This window comes from Osmerus mordax, chromosome 4 (genome assembly GCF_038355195.1).
Source record: "Osmerus mordax isolate fOsmMor3 chromosome 4, fOsmMor3.pri, whole genome shotgun sequence".
Taxonomy (NCBI): Eukaryota; Metazoa; Chordata; class Actinopteri; order Osmeriformes; family Osmeridae; genus Osmerus; species Osmerus mordax.
The window spans coordinates 3293842-3310068 of record NC_090053.1 but is presented as its reverse complement, the minus strand read 5'-3'; the positions used below and the strand labels follow the sequence as shown (position 1 = coordinate 3310068).

The 16227-nt window shown below is 46.7% G+C and overlaps 1 protein-coding gene across 1 annotated transcript; it reads right to left on the bottom strand.

Moving 5' to 3' along the window:
• Nucleotides 1-556: 556 nt before the first annotated feature.
• On the bottom strand, nt 557-14567 carry LOC136942193 (1-phosphatidylinositol 4,5-bisphosphate phosphodiesterase zeta-1-like). Its single transcript, XM_067235023.1, has 11 exons — nt 14378-14567; nt 13188-13389; nt 11823-11967; nt 11368-11517; nt 9037-9222; nt 8659-8818; nt 8002-8118; nt 6250-6422; nt 3712-3835; nt 915-1064; nt 557-639 (listed from the first exon to the last, which is right to left on the bottom strand). The coding sequence occupies exons 1-11, from the start codon at nt 14565-14567 to the stop codon at nt 557-559; spliced, it is 1680 nt and encodes a 559-aa protein (XP_067091124.1).
• Nucleotides 14568-16227: the final 1660 nt, after the last annotated feature.

Sequence of the window (16227 nt, the reverse complement as noted above, 5' to 3'; positions counted from 1 at the left end):
CCTAATGGGAGGGCTCCAAGCAGGCTTCTGAAACTTGTCTCTAAACCTTCATGAAGTCTCAGATTCAAATGAGATGGTAGTGTACTGTATCTGGTTCAATAATGTACACACCTCTGAAATGCTATTTATTTTACCTCTGGGCATTTGAAGGAGGTCTTAGACCCTTGTGGCTGCTGCCTTTTTAAATGTCATAAAAGGTTGTGGTTTTCATGGTTCTAGAATTCCTATAAAATAATATGCTTCTTGTATGCCAATCCAATCAATAACTACCTTGTTTTCTTTTATAAAGAGACCTGTCTGAACTTGTTTATGGCTTACCACTGAGCAGATGGTGCTAATATTGTCCTGTCTTGAGACTGCTGAAGTAAGCCCGAGGCCTTCCTCTTCCATCACACAGGAAATATATTGTAGTAAGAAGAAATATGTAAAATATATTTTCTGAAGATACTTGTTTTAAAAAAAGAAATATTTGGAGGCAACGTGTCTTTTTATTGCCTGCTGTCTGGGGGTGCAGATCCTCTCTGAGATTTGTGGGGGGGGGGGGGGGGGGGGGGATCTAGGAGAACCAGACAAAGATGAAGAGCGACGCAGGATCCAAACTGAATCCCTCTCGAGACAGGAGAGGCACCCAGCGGTAGCCTGAAGAGACAACACACACTCACATGAATACACACACACACACACACACAAACAGACTACCAGATTTAGAGTGCTGACATTAATCACACAAGCTAATGGTCAGTCACTGCCACCATGTTCTCCCTCTCTCATCCTCCTCCTTTCTCTCCTGCCCTCCACTTCTCACCTTTCCTCCACTCTCTCTTTCTCACCTTCCCTCCCCATACTCTTCTCCCCCCATCTCTCTCACCCCCCCCCCCCCCCCCTCCATCTCTCCTTCCCTCCACCTCTCTAACCTTTCTTCATGCTGGTGAAGGGCAGGGTGTACTGGCCCACAAACTCGCTGTTGAGGAGTCCTATCTGGCCTCGTACAGAGAAGCGAACCAGGCAGAGCTCGGGCACAGCGATGGTGAAGTTCATGGAGGAATCCCAGTGGGGGCTCAGCGCTGCGGCAAAAAAGGGGCCTTCGAGTCACCAGGCATTATGACGCAACACACACCCAGGAGGACAGGACTACACGCTCCCAGGAGGACAGGACTGCACACTCCCAGGACAGGACTACACACTCCCAGGACAGGACTACACACTCCCAGGAGGACAGGGCTGCACACTCCCTGGAGGACAGGACTACACACTCCCAGGAGGACAGGACTACACACTCCCAGGAGGACAGGACTGCACGCTCCCAGGAGGACAGGACTACACACTCCCAGGAGGACAGGACTACACGCTCCCAGGAGGACAGGACTACACACTCCCTGGAGGACAGGACTACACACTCCCAGGAGGACAGGACTACACACTCCCAGGAGGACAGGACTACACACTCCCAGGAGGACAGGACTACACACTCCCTGGAGGACAGGACTACACACTCCCAGGAGGACAGGACTACACACTCCCAGGAGGACAGGACTACACACTCCCTGGAGGACAGGACTACACACTCCCAGGAGGACAGGACTACACGCTCCCAGGAGGACAGGGCTGCACGCTCCCAGGAGGACAGGACTACACACTCCCAGGAGGACAGGACTACACACTCCCAGGAGGACAGGACTACACGCTCCCAGGAGGACAGGACTACACACTCCCAGGAGGACAGGACTCCCAGGAGGACAGGACTACACGCTCCCAGGAGGACAGGACTACACACTCCCTGGAGGACAGGACTACACACTCCCAGGAGGACAGGACTACACGCTCCCAGGAGGACAGGACTACACACTCCCTGGAGGACAGGACTACACACTCCCAGGAGGACAGGACTACACGCTCCCAGGAGGACAGGACTACACGCTCCCAGGAGGACAGGACTACACACTCCCAGGAGGACAGGACTACACACTCCCAGGAGGACAGGACTACACGCTCCCAGGAGGACAGGACTACACACTCCCAGGAGGACAGGACTACACTCGTTTCTCCCTGCAGCAGGGATTTCTCTCCTGCTCATCCCAACTTCATTCTGTCTGGCAATCATGTCTCAACACAAACAGGTCATTACTCAGAGCGGCAACTACCTAACTCTATTCCAGCAATGGTTATCTCTCTTTCTTGACAAGCTTCTGTTTCAAGTAGAGAAACACAGAGTCCCACAGTCAGTAATCTCCATCTCTTTTGAAACTCATATGTATTCATACAAGTGACCTTATCTGGTTGACTGAGAGAAAATGATAGGTCTTATAACCTTGCATCAGCAGTCATCTATCTTTCTCACTTCATTTCTGTCCTCTCTCTCTCTCTTCCTCTCTCTCTCTTCACTTATATACTCTCCCCTTTCCTGCTGTCAGTCTCAAGCCAGCGAGTGCCACTTTCCCCGCAGCAGCGCCTGGGTGTCGTCTAAACCATCCGACACATGCTTTGTTTACAACTTAATTAAGAAGCGCCCAAGCTTTGAACACGTACATTCCGGATGAAGAGGAAATCGACGTGAGCCCGGGAACCATTCCCCAGATATGGAAGAAGCCTACCGACGTCCCTTAAAGTCCATCAAAGGCAACACGAGCAATTACCCTGTTTAGTGTGAGTCTTTACACCCTGATGACGGGCGGGTTCGCCGGGGGCAACAGAGCCCCGTGAACATACTACCAGGAGACGTTTGACGCTCTTGAAAATTCGAGCTCTCTTGATAGGAAGGCATGAGCCTGCCTTAATAATACAGCTCTCGCAATAGCTTTAAGGTTATTGCTGTACTAAGACGTGCTGTTTAGCATGCCACAGCTATGGACAGTCGGACTAAATTGACTTAATAACGTACACAAAGTCAACATTCTTGATATTCCTGCAGTATACTGAGGAGCTGTCCCTATGAGTGTACATATGTACATACTACAGTGTTTGGGGGTACAGTTATATGTAGTTAGGTATGGTAAACACTAAAGCAAAGCTGCTCCAAAGGCTGTCCACTCCACATGCACTCATCAGCTCGTCTCCCTTGTAGAAGCCTGGCGGCTTGCGAGTAGAATTTTAAAAAAAAATTTTTTTTTACATGCAGACGCTCTTATCCAGAGCGACTTACAGTAAGTACAGGGACATTCCCCCCCGAGGCAAGTAGGGTGAAGTGCTTTGCCCAAGGACACAACGTCATTTGGCACAGCCAGGAATCGAACCAGCGACCTTCTGATTACTAGCCCGATTCCCTAACCGCTCAGCCACCTGACTCCCTATAATAAATAAATAAAGGGAGGAAAAAAGAGATGGTAGAAAATCATAAAAGTTGATTCCTTAGGCGAGATAATAGTTGCTGTTAACAGGATCGGCTGACTGTGGAATCAGGTGGGATTCGTGCTTCTTAGCACTCCGAGGACAAACGGGGAGAAATGGTTTAGGAAGCTGGCGTTGTGTCCACTCCCTCTACAACCCTGGTCAAGTTTCCCCAATTCACAATACAGAGATTGACAAAAGATTAGTTAACAAATATAGACTTTTATCATATTTTTGACTGTTGTAGCTGTTTAAGAGATTCAAATTCCCCCACCCCCCAAAAAAAAATGCAGATAGGGACTGTTGTTAGGGATGGACAAAGTTAGGAGTGTGTTGTGTGTGTGACAGCACATACAGTTGTGTGTGTGTGTGTGAGACGGCACTTACAGTTGTGTTTGATGGTGTCAGTGTTCCTCCTGCAGTTGTCTGAATGGATCCCGAGAATCTCGACTCTGACGAAGGGATCCAGCTTCCCACTGCAGGGCACAGGCAGGCTGGAGCCACTGACCACCTGAATGCCGCCAACACAGTGACCGACACAGTCAACAACACACAGACCAGCACAGTGACCAAACACACAGAGACCACCTAAACGCCAACACAGTGACACGATGACCCTTCTAGAGTGAACACTTCAGACAGGGTCTCAGCCAGCATGGGATCATTTCACTCAACAGAGAACTAGAAAGGCCTCTTTACAGACAGGAACACTTATACGTCAAGAAGAGTTGCGGCGCCATAAAATCAGACGTCCTCCCCATGCAACGCTCCCTCAAGAACTGTGTTTACACTGTGTTTTAAAGGTCAGTGTCCCTGCATCTCAAAAGAAGCAAGGGAAAATCTTGTTGCATTCTAACTTCTAAATGTTACGTGCCCAGAGAGTCCATGTTATCTTGCCTGAGATCCTGTAGCGAGGGAGACGACGTCAGCTGGAGAGGAGATAGAGGGAGGGAAGAGGGAGGGGTGGATGTCCCTCAGAAGGAGAAGGTGTAATTAAACTAGTCTGGACCCCGCCAGCCTTATCTGCAGTCCTCTCACACGGAGCTGCTCCCCCGCCTGGCCCCCGGCCCCTCCATCAAAGACAAACCTGCATGCACTTATCTGGACATGCTCTGGCTGTCTGACTGACTGCATGTTTGACTGTCTGGCTGGCTGACTGCCTGGCTGGCTGGATGAATGGCTAACTGGCTGCATGGCTGACAGTCTGGCTAGATGACTGATTTCTTAGCTGACTGGCTGGCTGGCTGGATGACTGACTGTATAGCTGATTCCCTACTTGGCTTATGAAGAGTTTATTGAGTTATAGGAGTCCAAATAATGCAAGAGAACTACAGCTCCCATGTTCCTAACTTGTTCTACAGCCAGAGGCATGTGAAGCTGTAGGCTAGAGTGATGAGTGATGGTGGACTAGAATAGAGGAGTAGTAGTCATAAGATGTGAGTTGTCAGAATAATTCAGTCTACCTTTGTGCTTTCCTATGCAAAACATGTTCAAGCACAGGTAAAGCTAGTCGTGTTGTTTTTTCCTGGGCAGAAGGTTGATTCACTGCTTGATAACTGAACGATTCACCCATTCAGAAGTGAAAATATACCATTCATACTACTGAATTGCCTTAACCTGGGAGGCCAAGTTTCCCTTCTGGAAAGAAATGGCCGGAAACCCATGTGAATAAATAAAGGTCGGCTTTTTTATGAGCCTCCAGAAAGGGAGTTTTTATGTATATTTCATGTGCAAGACCAGGCAGATTCATCAGCATGCACACCAGACAATCCTCACTTCGACCATGGACTAGACCCTGTAGGGGGTAAAAACTCAAACTAGTGAAACGTCAGGCAATTTTTGTGGCCAAAGAACTGCATCCCAATACAAGACATTCCTTATAAGAGTTCAACTGCAGATTTCTAGGCTTTGTATCCATGCCACACTCCCACCCTGCAAGTTTTACTGTATATCAAATCACTGTGACTGATAAAGCCGTAGCGACGCAGAACCTACAGATAAAACCCAGCCATGAACATCTGGGAACACTGATAGTGTACGGTCTGAATGACTGATCCCCCAGGTCAGGTGAGGCAGCCATCCTGTAAAGGCCTCATGGCAGACAGTCATAGAAACACAACGCTGCACGCTACATCTAGGAGGTGATTTGTACACGAGTGGGCGTCAGAGATTCACGACAGCTCGTTTCCTCATGTTGGGACCAGGGATGCCACGCCGCCAGTGCCCACTTGTTACCCTCCATCGCACTCTTCCGACTTCTGGACAATGACAGACTTTGTTGGGCCGCACATCTCTATAGCCTGTGTTTCTGCCGTTTTCTGGTATGTTCCATCGAGAGAACAAAGCCTGCTCTGTAATTGGGGTGAGGAGAGTTACAGTGATAGTATTTCCCATGAGACTGATAATCAGACCAGAAAAACAGGATGAAAAAAAAAAAACCCTCATGAAACTGATGTAGCTGCTGTTCAGCGCGAGCCGCGTTCTTCACCGGCTCCATCACTAATCTCCTCATACAACTTTGATGCTATGGAGGCGAGAGTCGTACTTGGCCCTGAAGCGCACAGTCTCTCTCTACATGAAACCGGAGACTCGCCCAGTCGTACTGCTTGCCCTTCGCATACAACAGTTCCACCCCTCCCCCCACACCCCTCCCTTCAAAAGGCTGATCTAATTAAACTACGCAGCTCTCAGCAGGGTTGCTCCTCTCGGTGGCTCAGACGGTCCAGGAGAGAGAGGAAGTGAGGTGGAGGAGTTGAGCACCATGGTACAGTACCATGTCCTAGTTAGATAGGACGATGCACATGAGCACACATCTAAACACATGCACACACGTGAGCACACACACACACAAGCACCCCCCCCACACATTCACACACACACACGAGCACCCATCTTAACACATGCACACACACACCAGTGATATACCTTGAGTAAGAGGTGGGTTGGCCTTATGCGAGGCTGGGAAGAGTTAGGATCAAACCTCCTCTCATTGGACCGGAGGATCGCGGGTTTGAGGATGTAACCACAGCCACCGTTGTCCCGGAAACGTCCGTCGTTCAAATCCATGGAGAGCCCCAATGACTGGAAGTTTAGTGCCACTGCAGGATCGGACATAACACATTTAACAGCACTCACTCAATGCTGTGCAACACTCGATCTGTTGAAGAACAACGTTCAGTTAACACACAGCTGTACATGACATCATCTGTTCCGTAAATCAGTGAGTGGTAAAGATGACATATTTGTGATTCAGTGGGATTTGGCATAATTCCACGGCAGTACAAGGTTCTGAACAGCTGTACCTGTGGCCTTGCAGTGGAACACCTGCTCACACTCCAGTTCTCACACTCTCTATCTCTATCACAGTCAAGGCCATGAATCACCACAACATCCCATAATATATCTGTGGCTGTCAGGGCTTTTCTCTCCCAACTCTTGTCCCCGGGTCTGTCTATCTGTGAGCTTCCTCTCCTATCTCTGCCCTCTTTTTGGTCGGAATTGATCTGTGTGCTTTCCATTGTGTGGCAGTCTCCTGGAGCTGTTGGACACTCTTTGCTCCATCTGCCTGGATGGCTGCTCCCAGGCACAGAGAGACTCTGATAGCCGCTCGGCAGGAAGAAATCTCCTCGTGTTAGGATCAGGGATGTACTGTCTATCTCTGCGTGTGTGTGTCTGTCTGTCTGTCTGTTGATCTTTGTTTGTATCTGTCAGTTAGTTGTCAGTGTGTGTGTGTGTGTGTGTGTGTGCGTGCGTGCATCTGTCTATCCCTGTCTTTCCTCTGTATCGCCTCTTCTTACTCAGACAGACAGACAGACAGACAGACAGACAGGCAGGCAGGCACACAGACAGGTGTGCTGGCATACACACAGGCTCAAAAGAGTCTCCAGGCTATAGCTAATGGGTTGTTACCTCTTATCCTGGAATAATCTAGAATGACAGAGACCTTGAGCTTGAAAGGTGAACGTTTGGGTCTATAAAGCATGGTAAATTGATGGATGATGGCCTTGTCATATAATGAGGGGCCGATGTGATAAGTGATAATCTCACATATGCACACACACATGCACACACACATACACGCACACACACACACAGAGAGAAGCCTAGCCTGTGCCTCTATCAAGGAAGTTCTAGAAAAAAAGATGCTATAAGCGTTGGCTTTGAATCCTCTTGGAACAAACCTTGTTCCTGAACCACACCAGTGACCAGAATGCAGGCCACTCACAAGTTCTCCTCACTAGCTTTGGAAAAGACGTGCTACTCTTCTCTAAAAGTGATGAACTGTTCTTCCTTCCTTATTAACTCTTACTTCCTGTCCCTTCAAAGGGATTTGTTTGATTGTTCTTTGTTTACACTGCTGTAATGGTAAATCTGGATTTGTGTCATGATGATGACAAAGAAACCATTTTATTTTGTCTCGCAATTGTCGTGCAATTAAAATAAAGATGTCAGCATTTCAATCTTATCAAAGACTTTGTTGGCGTCAAAGAAATCTTCCATTTTGCAAAAGATGTTTGGAATATCTATGTTGAGTCCTGCAGTCTGGGTTGAGGTTTAGAGGTTGAATGGGCACGGTATCAAATGTTCTAAGAATATCAATGAGGATGGAACTGTCACGGAACACAGAAAGTACTTTTTCAGATCTCTTTGATGTGTGTGTGTGTAGTACATGGCTACCTAGCTGGGAACCCACGTTCCAGAACTCCTGGGGATTGTAGTTGGACGAGAGCGTTCTAGAACCTGCTGGGTAGATCCTGCTGAGAAACCTCCTGTTGTGTTGGACGAACTCTGGACCTGGAAAGTATCGACTCAGCTAAGACCAACCGATTATAAAACGATCGCCACATAAAGTAGACTACATTGCAACAGTATTATAACTGCAGGAAATTATACATGCTTGTCGCCTAATTGGGATGATCATTCCATGGCCTGTGTAACTGTAATGCTGCTGGGCAGGACAAGCACCAGAGCAGACCTCATTTCAATCCTCTATCTCTAATGTTTCCACACATAGCAGCACATTTAACTGATTAGGATTCAATTTCAAACCTCACCAGGCTTCTTTAAATCTCGGTCAGAGCTGTAGGGGTATTTTCACTGCTGTGTTTAACATTTCATACGTTGCCCTAATTTAAATATACGGTCCCCTACCCTAATGTGTTATTTGTCAATGTGTTTCTACTCTCAAGGTGTTGTATTGCCAGTTAACTCACTGCTCTGCATCCATCCAATCGTCCATCTCACCTTTCCTCCCTCCTTCTCTCCCTTCTACCATCCATCCACCCATCATCCATCCATCCTATAGTCAACCAGCCAGACAACATGAAGCCTAACCAGAAGTCTTGGCCAGCTTCCGAGCCTTCTTTTCCCCCAGGGATGTGTTCTCAAAGACGGCCTGGTGCTCCCTGGAGTGGCTGAAGCTGTGGAACTTGACAGACTTGGTGTAGACGACCAGGTTAGACAGAGCCTCCACCACCACCACCTTTTTCTTCTTCTTCTGTGGTTGGGGAGATTTCTACAATTAGTCTGCAAGCTTCCACACGTAGAGGGAAGGTCACACACACTGGGAATGGGCATAAACATTGTAACTAGATAAAATACAGTTATACATTATACTTATGTCTGGTGGCACATCTACACTACATCAAAGAGGTATACTTGTCACTGTCACCTTGACAACAGTACTCGGTTACATCTCTCCTGTGGACTTACTTTCTTTCCTGATCCTGCCTGTCTACCTAAGAACTTTATTTTAGTGCGAGGTTCTTCTTCTTCTTCTTCCTCCTCCTCCTCCTCTTCCTCACTATCCTCCCCCTCTGCCTCTCTCCCTGTCTTGCCATCCGGCTCAATCACAGGGCTCAGCTTTTTGTTCTTTATCAGGATCTTGTACTTCAGGTCCTGTCGCAAACACACACAAATACACACGCACACCTGTCTCAATTGCAACCATCAAAAACTCAAGGCTGTCTGAATAATTTAGCGTCTGTGTCCTTACTCCAGGGGCTGGAAAACAAAAGTTCTCCTGGACATAAACCCTCCACTTTCGGTATAAATTCGTCCAGATATTCCTCGTAGTTTTTTGTTTTGTTTTGTTTAAATCACCGAGTTCAAACCAGAACTGTCAAATAAGACAAAACCGACAACCACATAGACCAAGATTCAAATCTGTGTGGGGGGGGGGACAGTCAGTGACCCAGACAATGAAACCTCATACATGTCTACCACAGATCAGGGCAGCCAGTACAGCTTCTACATAGCTGTGATCTCCCTGGTTGGCAGTGTACTAGTGACGAGCAGCAGCATGCTCAGATCTAAGATGTGGGGACATGCGGTCGCTTCTGGAGGAAGCCGGCAACTCAGTAATCCGGTTCTGGCAGAAAGCTTTACTGCCGCAGTGGGGGACGGCAAACTGAAAATAATAATGATATCCTGTTGCATCCCCGGCCTGGAATCTAGAGGAGTCTCCACCAGAGTATAACTCTCTGTTTAAAAATGATTACCCACACGTTTCCATGTGGCTACATGGCTCCTCTGGCACCTAGCTCCCTTATTTCTGGTATTACACAAGATTATATACTATGGTGAAATTAGAAATAAGCGTTTATTGATGATGATATATATTGCATGTGAGCATCCCCTAACAGAGCTTAGAAAAACATGTAATGCCACATTCCAGATTGTCTCAAGCGAAAAAATATTATGCTAAAAGTATATAGTACAAACACATTTAGCCTGTCAATGAGTATGTGAATAGACTAAATCTGTACATTTTAACTGCACCAATTGTGTAGAAAAAAATCAATCCAATGAAAATGTATTAACCCTCGTGCTGCCTTCGGATCACATGACCCAAAGGTTCATAACGAACCATCGTTGTGTTTACCCAATTTTACCCAATACAAAAACAAATAAAAATGCTTCACTTTGTTTTTGTATGCGGTAAAGTTGTCGCAATACGACGGTAGGTCACAATGAGTGATGGTTCAGAATGACCCGAAGATAACACAAGGGTTAAGCTCAAATATACACTGAAATTTCTTAAAGTATTCTCTTTTTCCGCTTGGGGTGACATGTAAAGGAATTGTAAAGTGTAGCTAACGCCTCCAAAGCAAGCTGCACAGTCAACAGTGCTAGTACTTATCCTGCTGTGAAGGCGGCATTACAAGATTATAATGTGCTGACCATCACTATTACTGGCATACTAAAAGGCCCCACAAATTATCAAGGGACAGTACTAGGTAAGTAGCTATCCTTGAAAGCGTGTGTGTGTGTGTGACGGCTCCTCGTGAAAATGGATTGAATATCTGAAGAGGGTTGGGAGTCAAGACCAAGTTATTAGATTCATCGAGGCTTTCATTTAATGCAATGCTTCGCAAGCCTTAAAGATGAAAGATTGATGTGTAGAGGAAAGTCAGACTTAGAGGATTCTATCACAATTCATTTCATAAAGCATGAAAGAGAACCCAAAGAGCCAGAACACATTCATACAATGTCTAGAAAAGCCTTTGACCTCCAAATAGTGTGGGTTGGGCAGACAGACAAATGGACACACAGGTCCCCTCAGAGTTATCCACAACCGCAGTTTAAAGTGAAGCAGACCATTTCAGAGAGGAAGTCTGCTTCGCAGAGCGAGAAACAGAAATGAACGCTCCTCACCAAAGTGCTCAAGAACTATTCATGGTTCCATCTTTTTCAGCCTGGCCGCTCCACTGATTCTGAGGGAGTCTGTGAGATTGGACGGCCTTGTAAGGATTATGATCCAGGACAGTAACATACTGTACTCCCAGAGGTGGGGCCAGAGAAGGTAGAGGGAAGAGAAACTGCTTGATGAGCCACCTCAGACACTAACTAATGAGGCCCTCCCCTCCTACTAAGAATTTTTATTTCTGAATGACAGAAAATAAATAGGTTTAGATGCACTTACTGTGCCTGCAATTTCTATCGCACAAGCAAAGACCTATTTTAAAATTCAGGCAGTGGTAACCTCATTATGTCAAATTACATCAAGAACTCAACTTCCTGTTGATATTGATGCTTGCTTACTTCTGGGCTGGGCAGTTCTACAAGGGTGGTGAGATCCAGGCTGGAACACAGTTTTCCCCCCAGGATGGAGGTGAGGTAGTGGGCCATGACCTCCTGCTGCCCAGGAGAGCAGTGGTTCTCCAGGGACAGGATAACAGGGAAGGGAGACACCTAGCACACAAAAGTCAGAAGATAAACACACATACTCCAAAGTCTCTTCTCAATAGTTTGTGAATCAAACACGCCTGAATACCAGGTCCCCAGACATCACAGCAAACGGCCAAAGCTCTCTGAATAAAAAGGAGCCCCCCACAGTGCACAACACTGCTATTAAGAACGCCATTAATTAGAATGAAGACAACACAGCAGGCTTCTTAAGAGCCAGAAGAATAGAGAGCCCTGACGCAGGACCGGGGGCGCGTCCACTCCCTGCTGGACGGTTTCCATCTTGTGTTGCTGTGTACAGTGTGCACCACCTCAAAAGCGTGCTGCTCTACGGTTGTGATGACGTCTCTGAAGAGGATCTTGGTGGTCAGAGTGTAGCCGTGGTAGACAATGGGCTCTTCATCTGGACCATCCCAGCAGTCAATCTCCAAACAGCGGCAGCCTTTCCTTAGAGCACTGCAGGAACACACATCAGATATAAAATATATTTTTAAAGTTTGTAATTCTTTATTAATGAAAAGGGATGAGAGCTAGGATGAGAGCTGAGATGAGAGGTTGGACGACTACAGAGAAAACCTTGTAGCAGTTGTTAGAGGCAAATTCCAATTTCCTGTGAACAATATAACACTGTTTTCCACAGGCTTAAAGTGGATCCGGAAAAGCCAGCGTGAAAACATGTTTGGGATTACAGTATCTGAACGACACAAAGCCAAAAACCCTCAATGATTAATAAGGCTGCATCCCAATTTGTCCGTAAAAAAAAAACGAAACAACTTCAGATCTCCCATCTTGCACAAGTCTTACTGGAACACCGGCCCTCTGTACTTCACGTTAATCCCATCTCCCTCTCGCCATCTCACCTGACAGAGCCGCAGCGCTGACAGGTCACACTGCTCTCCATCCCTCAACGTGCTTATGGCTCTTTCATTAGCTAAGTAAACCGGGCTTGCTCGGCCACTTGACGAAAGGGTTACAGAAAGGAGAGAGTGCTCCCTGGATCCCGAAGGGACTATAAATACGCTACTCTGTTCTCATCAGCCTCTTTCTCATCACACCTCCATTGTCCTCTGCGGGGCAGGAGAGCCACTTCCCTGTCTGGGTCAGCACAGCAGAGGGTCAGCATGCACGAGGGAAAGATTGAGTGTGTGGACAATGGAATGGGCCTCTTACCCCAGTATATAGGCCAGCGTCGATTCCTGACAAGACGTACTCTAAAATACCCCCTACCAATCTTCACTTCTCAAGGAAGCCCAGTCTCAAAATCTTTCTGTGACTTTCTCAGAAGTTGCATCGGTTTAAAATGTGCCGAGATTTATTCCAAAAGGAAAAGTACACCACAAAAGTGATTTCCTTTTCAAATGTCAGACGATTTCTACAGTCCTATACATTTACATTACATTTAGCAGACACTCTTAACCATAGTGACTTACAGTAAGTTCAGGGACATTACCCTGAACTGGGCAAGTGAAGTGCCTTGCCCAAGGACACAACTTCATTTTGCAAGGCCTTGAATCGAACCAGCAACCTTCTGATTAAAAGCCTGATTCCCTAACCGCTCAGCCATCTGACTCTCTTACAGAGCATGTGGTTGCAAGTCAGCCTCTCTATCCTCTCTGCTACATGTCACCTGTATACCTGTATACCTTTCCAACTCTCCTCCCAGGAGCCTGTGTTACCTTGTGTAGGCGTCCAGGTCACTCTGACCCACTAACTGGTCCCCAGTGAGGTAGGTGTTGTGGGAGGAGGAGATGAAATATCCGCTAAGGGGTTGTGTCATGTCCTGGTAAACCTTTCCATGGGCCTGGTCAAATACACAGCAGTCCTTGGACTCCATGTACCTAAGAAACCCCTCAAAGGTCATGGTCTTCATTCCTCTGGCTGCGGCAGATTAACACATAGACACAGTATGATTTTTGGTAACATTTTTGTGGTGTCCAGCAAGTAAGTCCTTATTTGATGATGCCTAGCAATGCAATGGAAATCCAATCCCTGTAGTTTAAATGTATATGGCTAAACAGTAGTGAGTTGTTTGTGTTTCAATTTTAAAGAGGTGAATTCAAAACCAAGAAATTCGGTGGTGTTTACATTTCTATATTAAGTATTCAATGCCTTTTGAAATTCAAAACATTATGTCACTGATTTGCTTCCATAGTTTAGCAGCCTTTTTATATCAGTCTGTGCGAGCTCAGACTAGGACGATACCGATTGGGTGAGCGGTTCACGAGACCAGTGGCTACAACTCTTGTTGCAAAAAAAAGTCATATTTATAGGCCTATCCAATTAATGTAATTATTTGGATAATAACGCACTGCACGTTCTTGGGTTTTGAGCAACACGCCGGAAGATATTCCACCTCATACAGTGCCCGGTTGTCGCTGCCACAAAAACAGTCAGACAGACAGAGATTCCTGACATAGATGGGTGTAAACTCGAGTAAAATAGAACTTTCTGAAATTCAACAACAGCTTAGCTTGACCTGTCGCTATGTGAGCCCTCCTGTTTTTGCCTTGTCTTATCATTTGTGATGGTGAGAGCAGCACAGTAGCAGCACACTGAGCCCTTGGGCATCATCTGGTCTAGTAGTCCTCTGATGTGCCTGATTCCCCGACTTCCTGTCTGTGTTGTCACACTCTGAGGCCACTGAGCCTTCAGCAGAACATTCTGTCATCGTGTGGGAGTTGTGTTCTACAACACTTGGGATATACCATAACATTCCCATGACCGAAACACTTGTCAGTGAAGATGTGAGACCAGCGTAACTGTAGGTGACTAAGCTGAATTTACCCTTGGTTATGAGAAGCGACACGCTGCTTTCAGTTAATCGCGATCAACAGACTGTTAATAACGAAGCGGATTCCACGCTCACCCGTCTCTTCTATCTCATATCTGTCAATCAGACTCTCTGCCGTCTCCTGATTGGCTGTGGTCTCCATTTGCTCCCTATGGAGGAAGCTGAGGAGTCCAACGGCAGGCAGAGTCCTCTGGCCAGAGGTGTAGCATTGGTAAATGTGCTGGATTTCCTCCCTCTTGGAGGGCAGGAGCTTGCTGTTCTTCATCCTCTTCCCTTACACATGAACCTCAAAGTGCCTGACCTAATCTGACCCTTGACACCCTAGGACATGGAAAGCCATCACACATCAAGTAATCACTGACCTTCTGAATATGTCACAGTTGATTGCATCACATATTGTATAGGCCTATCGGAAATTTGGAGATGTAAAATGCCCCCTTTTGATTTGACAATGAAATGTAAAGAACAGGACAAAAAAAAAAACTGTTAAAAAAACCTGAACTGAAAAAGTATGTTTAAAGTGTATATTTTGGAAGCATTTCAGTTGAGGAGTCAGAAAGCCACAGCTCTAGAAATGTCACCAGTCTGAGTCCAGAGCTGGCTGCTTAGATGCTATTTTTTGCTCCTTCAGCTGAGAAGAGGGGGATGAAAGGGTGCTCGCTCTCAAGGAGGAACACTCCCACCCTCCAAGACTCCTCGATTTCATCCCCCCCCTTCTCAAACACAGAGGAACAAAACAGCTTCTGTGTCTCTCTCTCTGTCTCTCCCTGTCTGTCTCTCTCTCTCTCTGTCTCTCCCTGTCTGTCTGTCTCTCTCTCTCTGTCTCTCCCTGTCTGTCTCTCTCTCTCTGTCTCTCCCTGTCTGTCTGTCTCTCTCTCTCTGTCTCTCCCTGTCTGTCTCTCTCTCTCTGTCTCTCCCTGTCTGTCTGTCTCTCTCTGTCTCTCCCTGTCTGTCTCTCTCTCTCTGTCTCTCCCTGTCTGTCTGTCTCTCTCTGTCTCTGTCTGTCTGTCTCTCTCTCTCTGTCTCTCCCTGTCTGTCTATCCCTCTCCCTGTGTACCCTCATTTCGAATGTGTGCCTATCTTAGCCCCAACCCCCTTGCCTCTGATGTTAGGGAGCCCCGTCGCTGCATTTGCTCCCTGCTGAGAATGTCATATCCATGCTGTACTAAACCACCAACACTGTCACTCATGTCATTAACTTTTTATACACTAAGCTCTTTGTGTTGCTGTGCAGGCCTCTTTGTGAATAAAGTGGCTAGCCATCTATTCATTAGAAATATGGCCAGTCAAGGGTATACCCCAGCCACAGCAGGTAGTGCCATCTGTCACCATGTTGTTTTTGGGGTCAATACAGATCTTTGCCATACATCCAGTCAACAGAATGGCCAAGGTAAGTTTACATTTAGCAGACGCTCTTATCCAGAGCGACTTACAGTAAGTACAGGGACATTTTTCCTGAGGCAAGTAGGGTGAAGTGCTTTGCCTAAGGACACAACATCAGTTGGCATGACCGGGAATCGAACTGGCAACCTTGGGATTACTAGCCCGATTCCCTCACCGCTCAGCCATCTGACTCCCATACCGTAGTCACTTTGGAAAACACTTTTTGGTTGTGGTGTATAAACAACCTACCTTAGAAATGTATCTCCTTAAGCATTGAGCTTCTGTAAAATGGACCACATCGACAGGCTTAGTAGATCAGCCTCAGGACAAAAAGAATGTTATCACATGAAGACTTGTGATGTAATAAAACATCAAAGTTCTAATTCCATGCATTGAACGAATATTGCTCTGGTGTTCAAAATACACCTAATTTGTCTCCTTTTGGCATTTGGCAGACATGGGCCATTCATTTATGGCAGTGTCTCAGTCAACCAGGATGAAGAGTTGAAACCATGTCATAAGGGGTCCCAGTCTCAGAACTT

Coding starts and splice junctions, on each gene's coding strand:
- LOC136942193 (XM_067235023.1), bottom strand. CDS start 14,567: ATGAAGAACAGCAAGCTCCTGCCCTCCAAGAGGGAGGAAATCCAGCAC. Junction 8,819..9,036: donor AGGCAGGATCAGGAAAGAAA/GTAAGTCCACAG, acceptor CAACCACAGAAG/AAGAAGAAAAAGGTGGTGGT. Junction 8,119..8,658: donor GAAGCTGGCCAAGACTTCTG/GTTAGGCTTCAT, acceptor GATACTTTCCAG/GTCCAGAGTTCGTCCAACAC.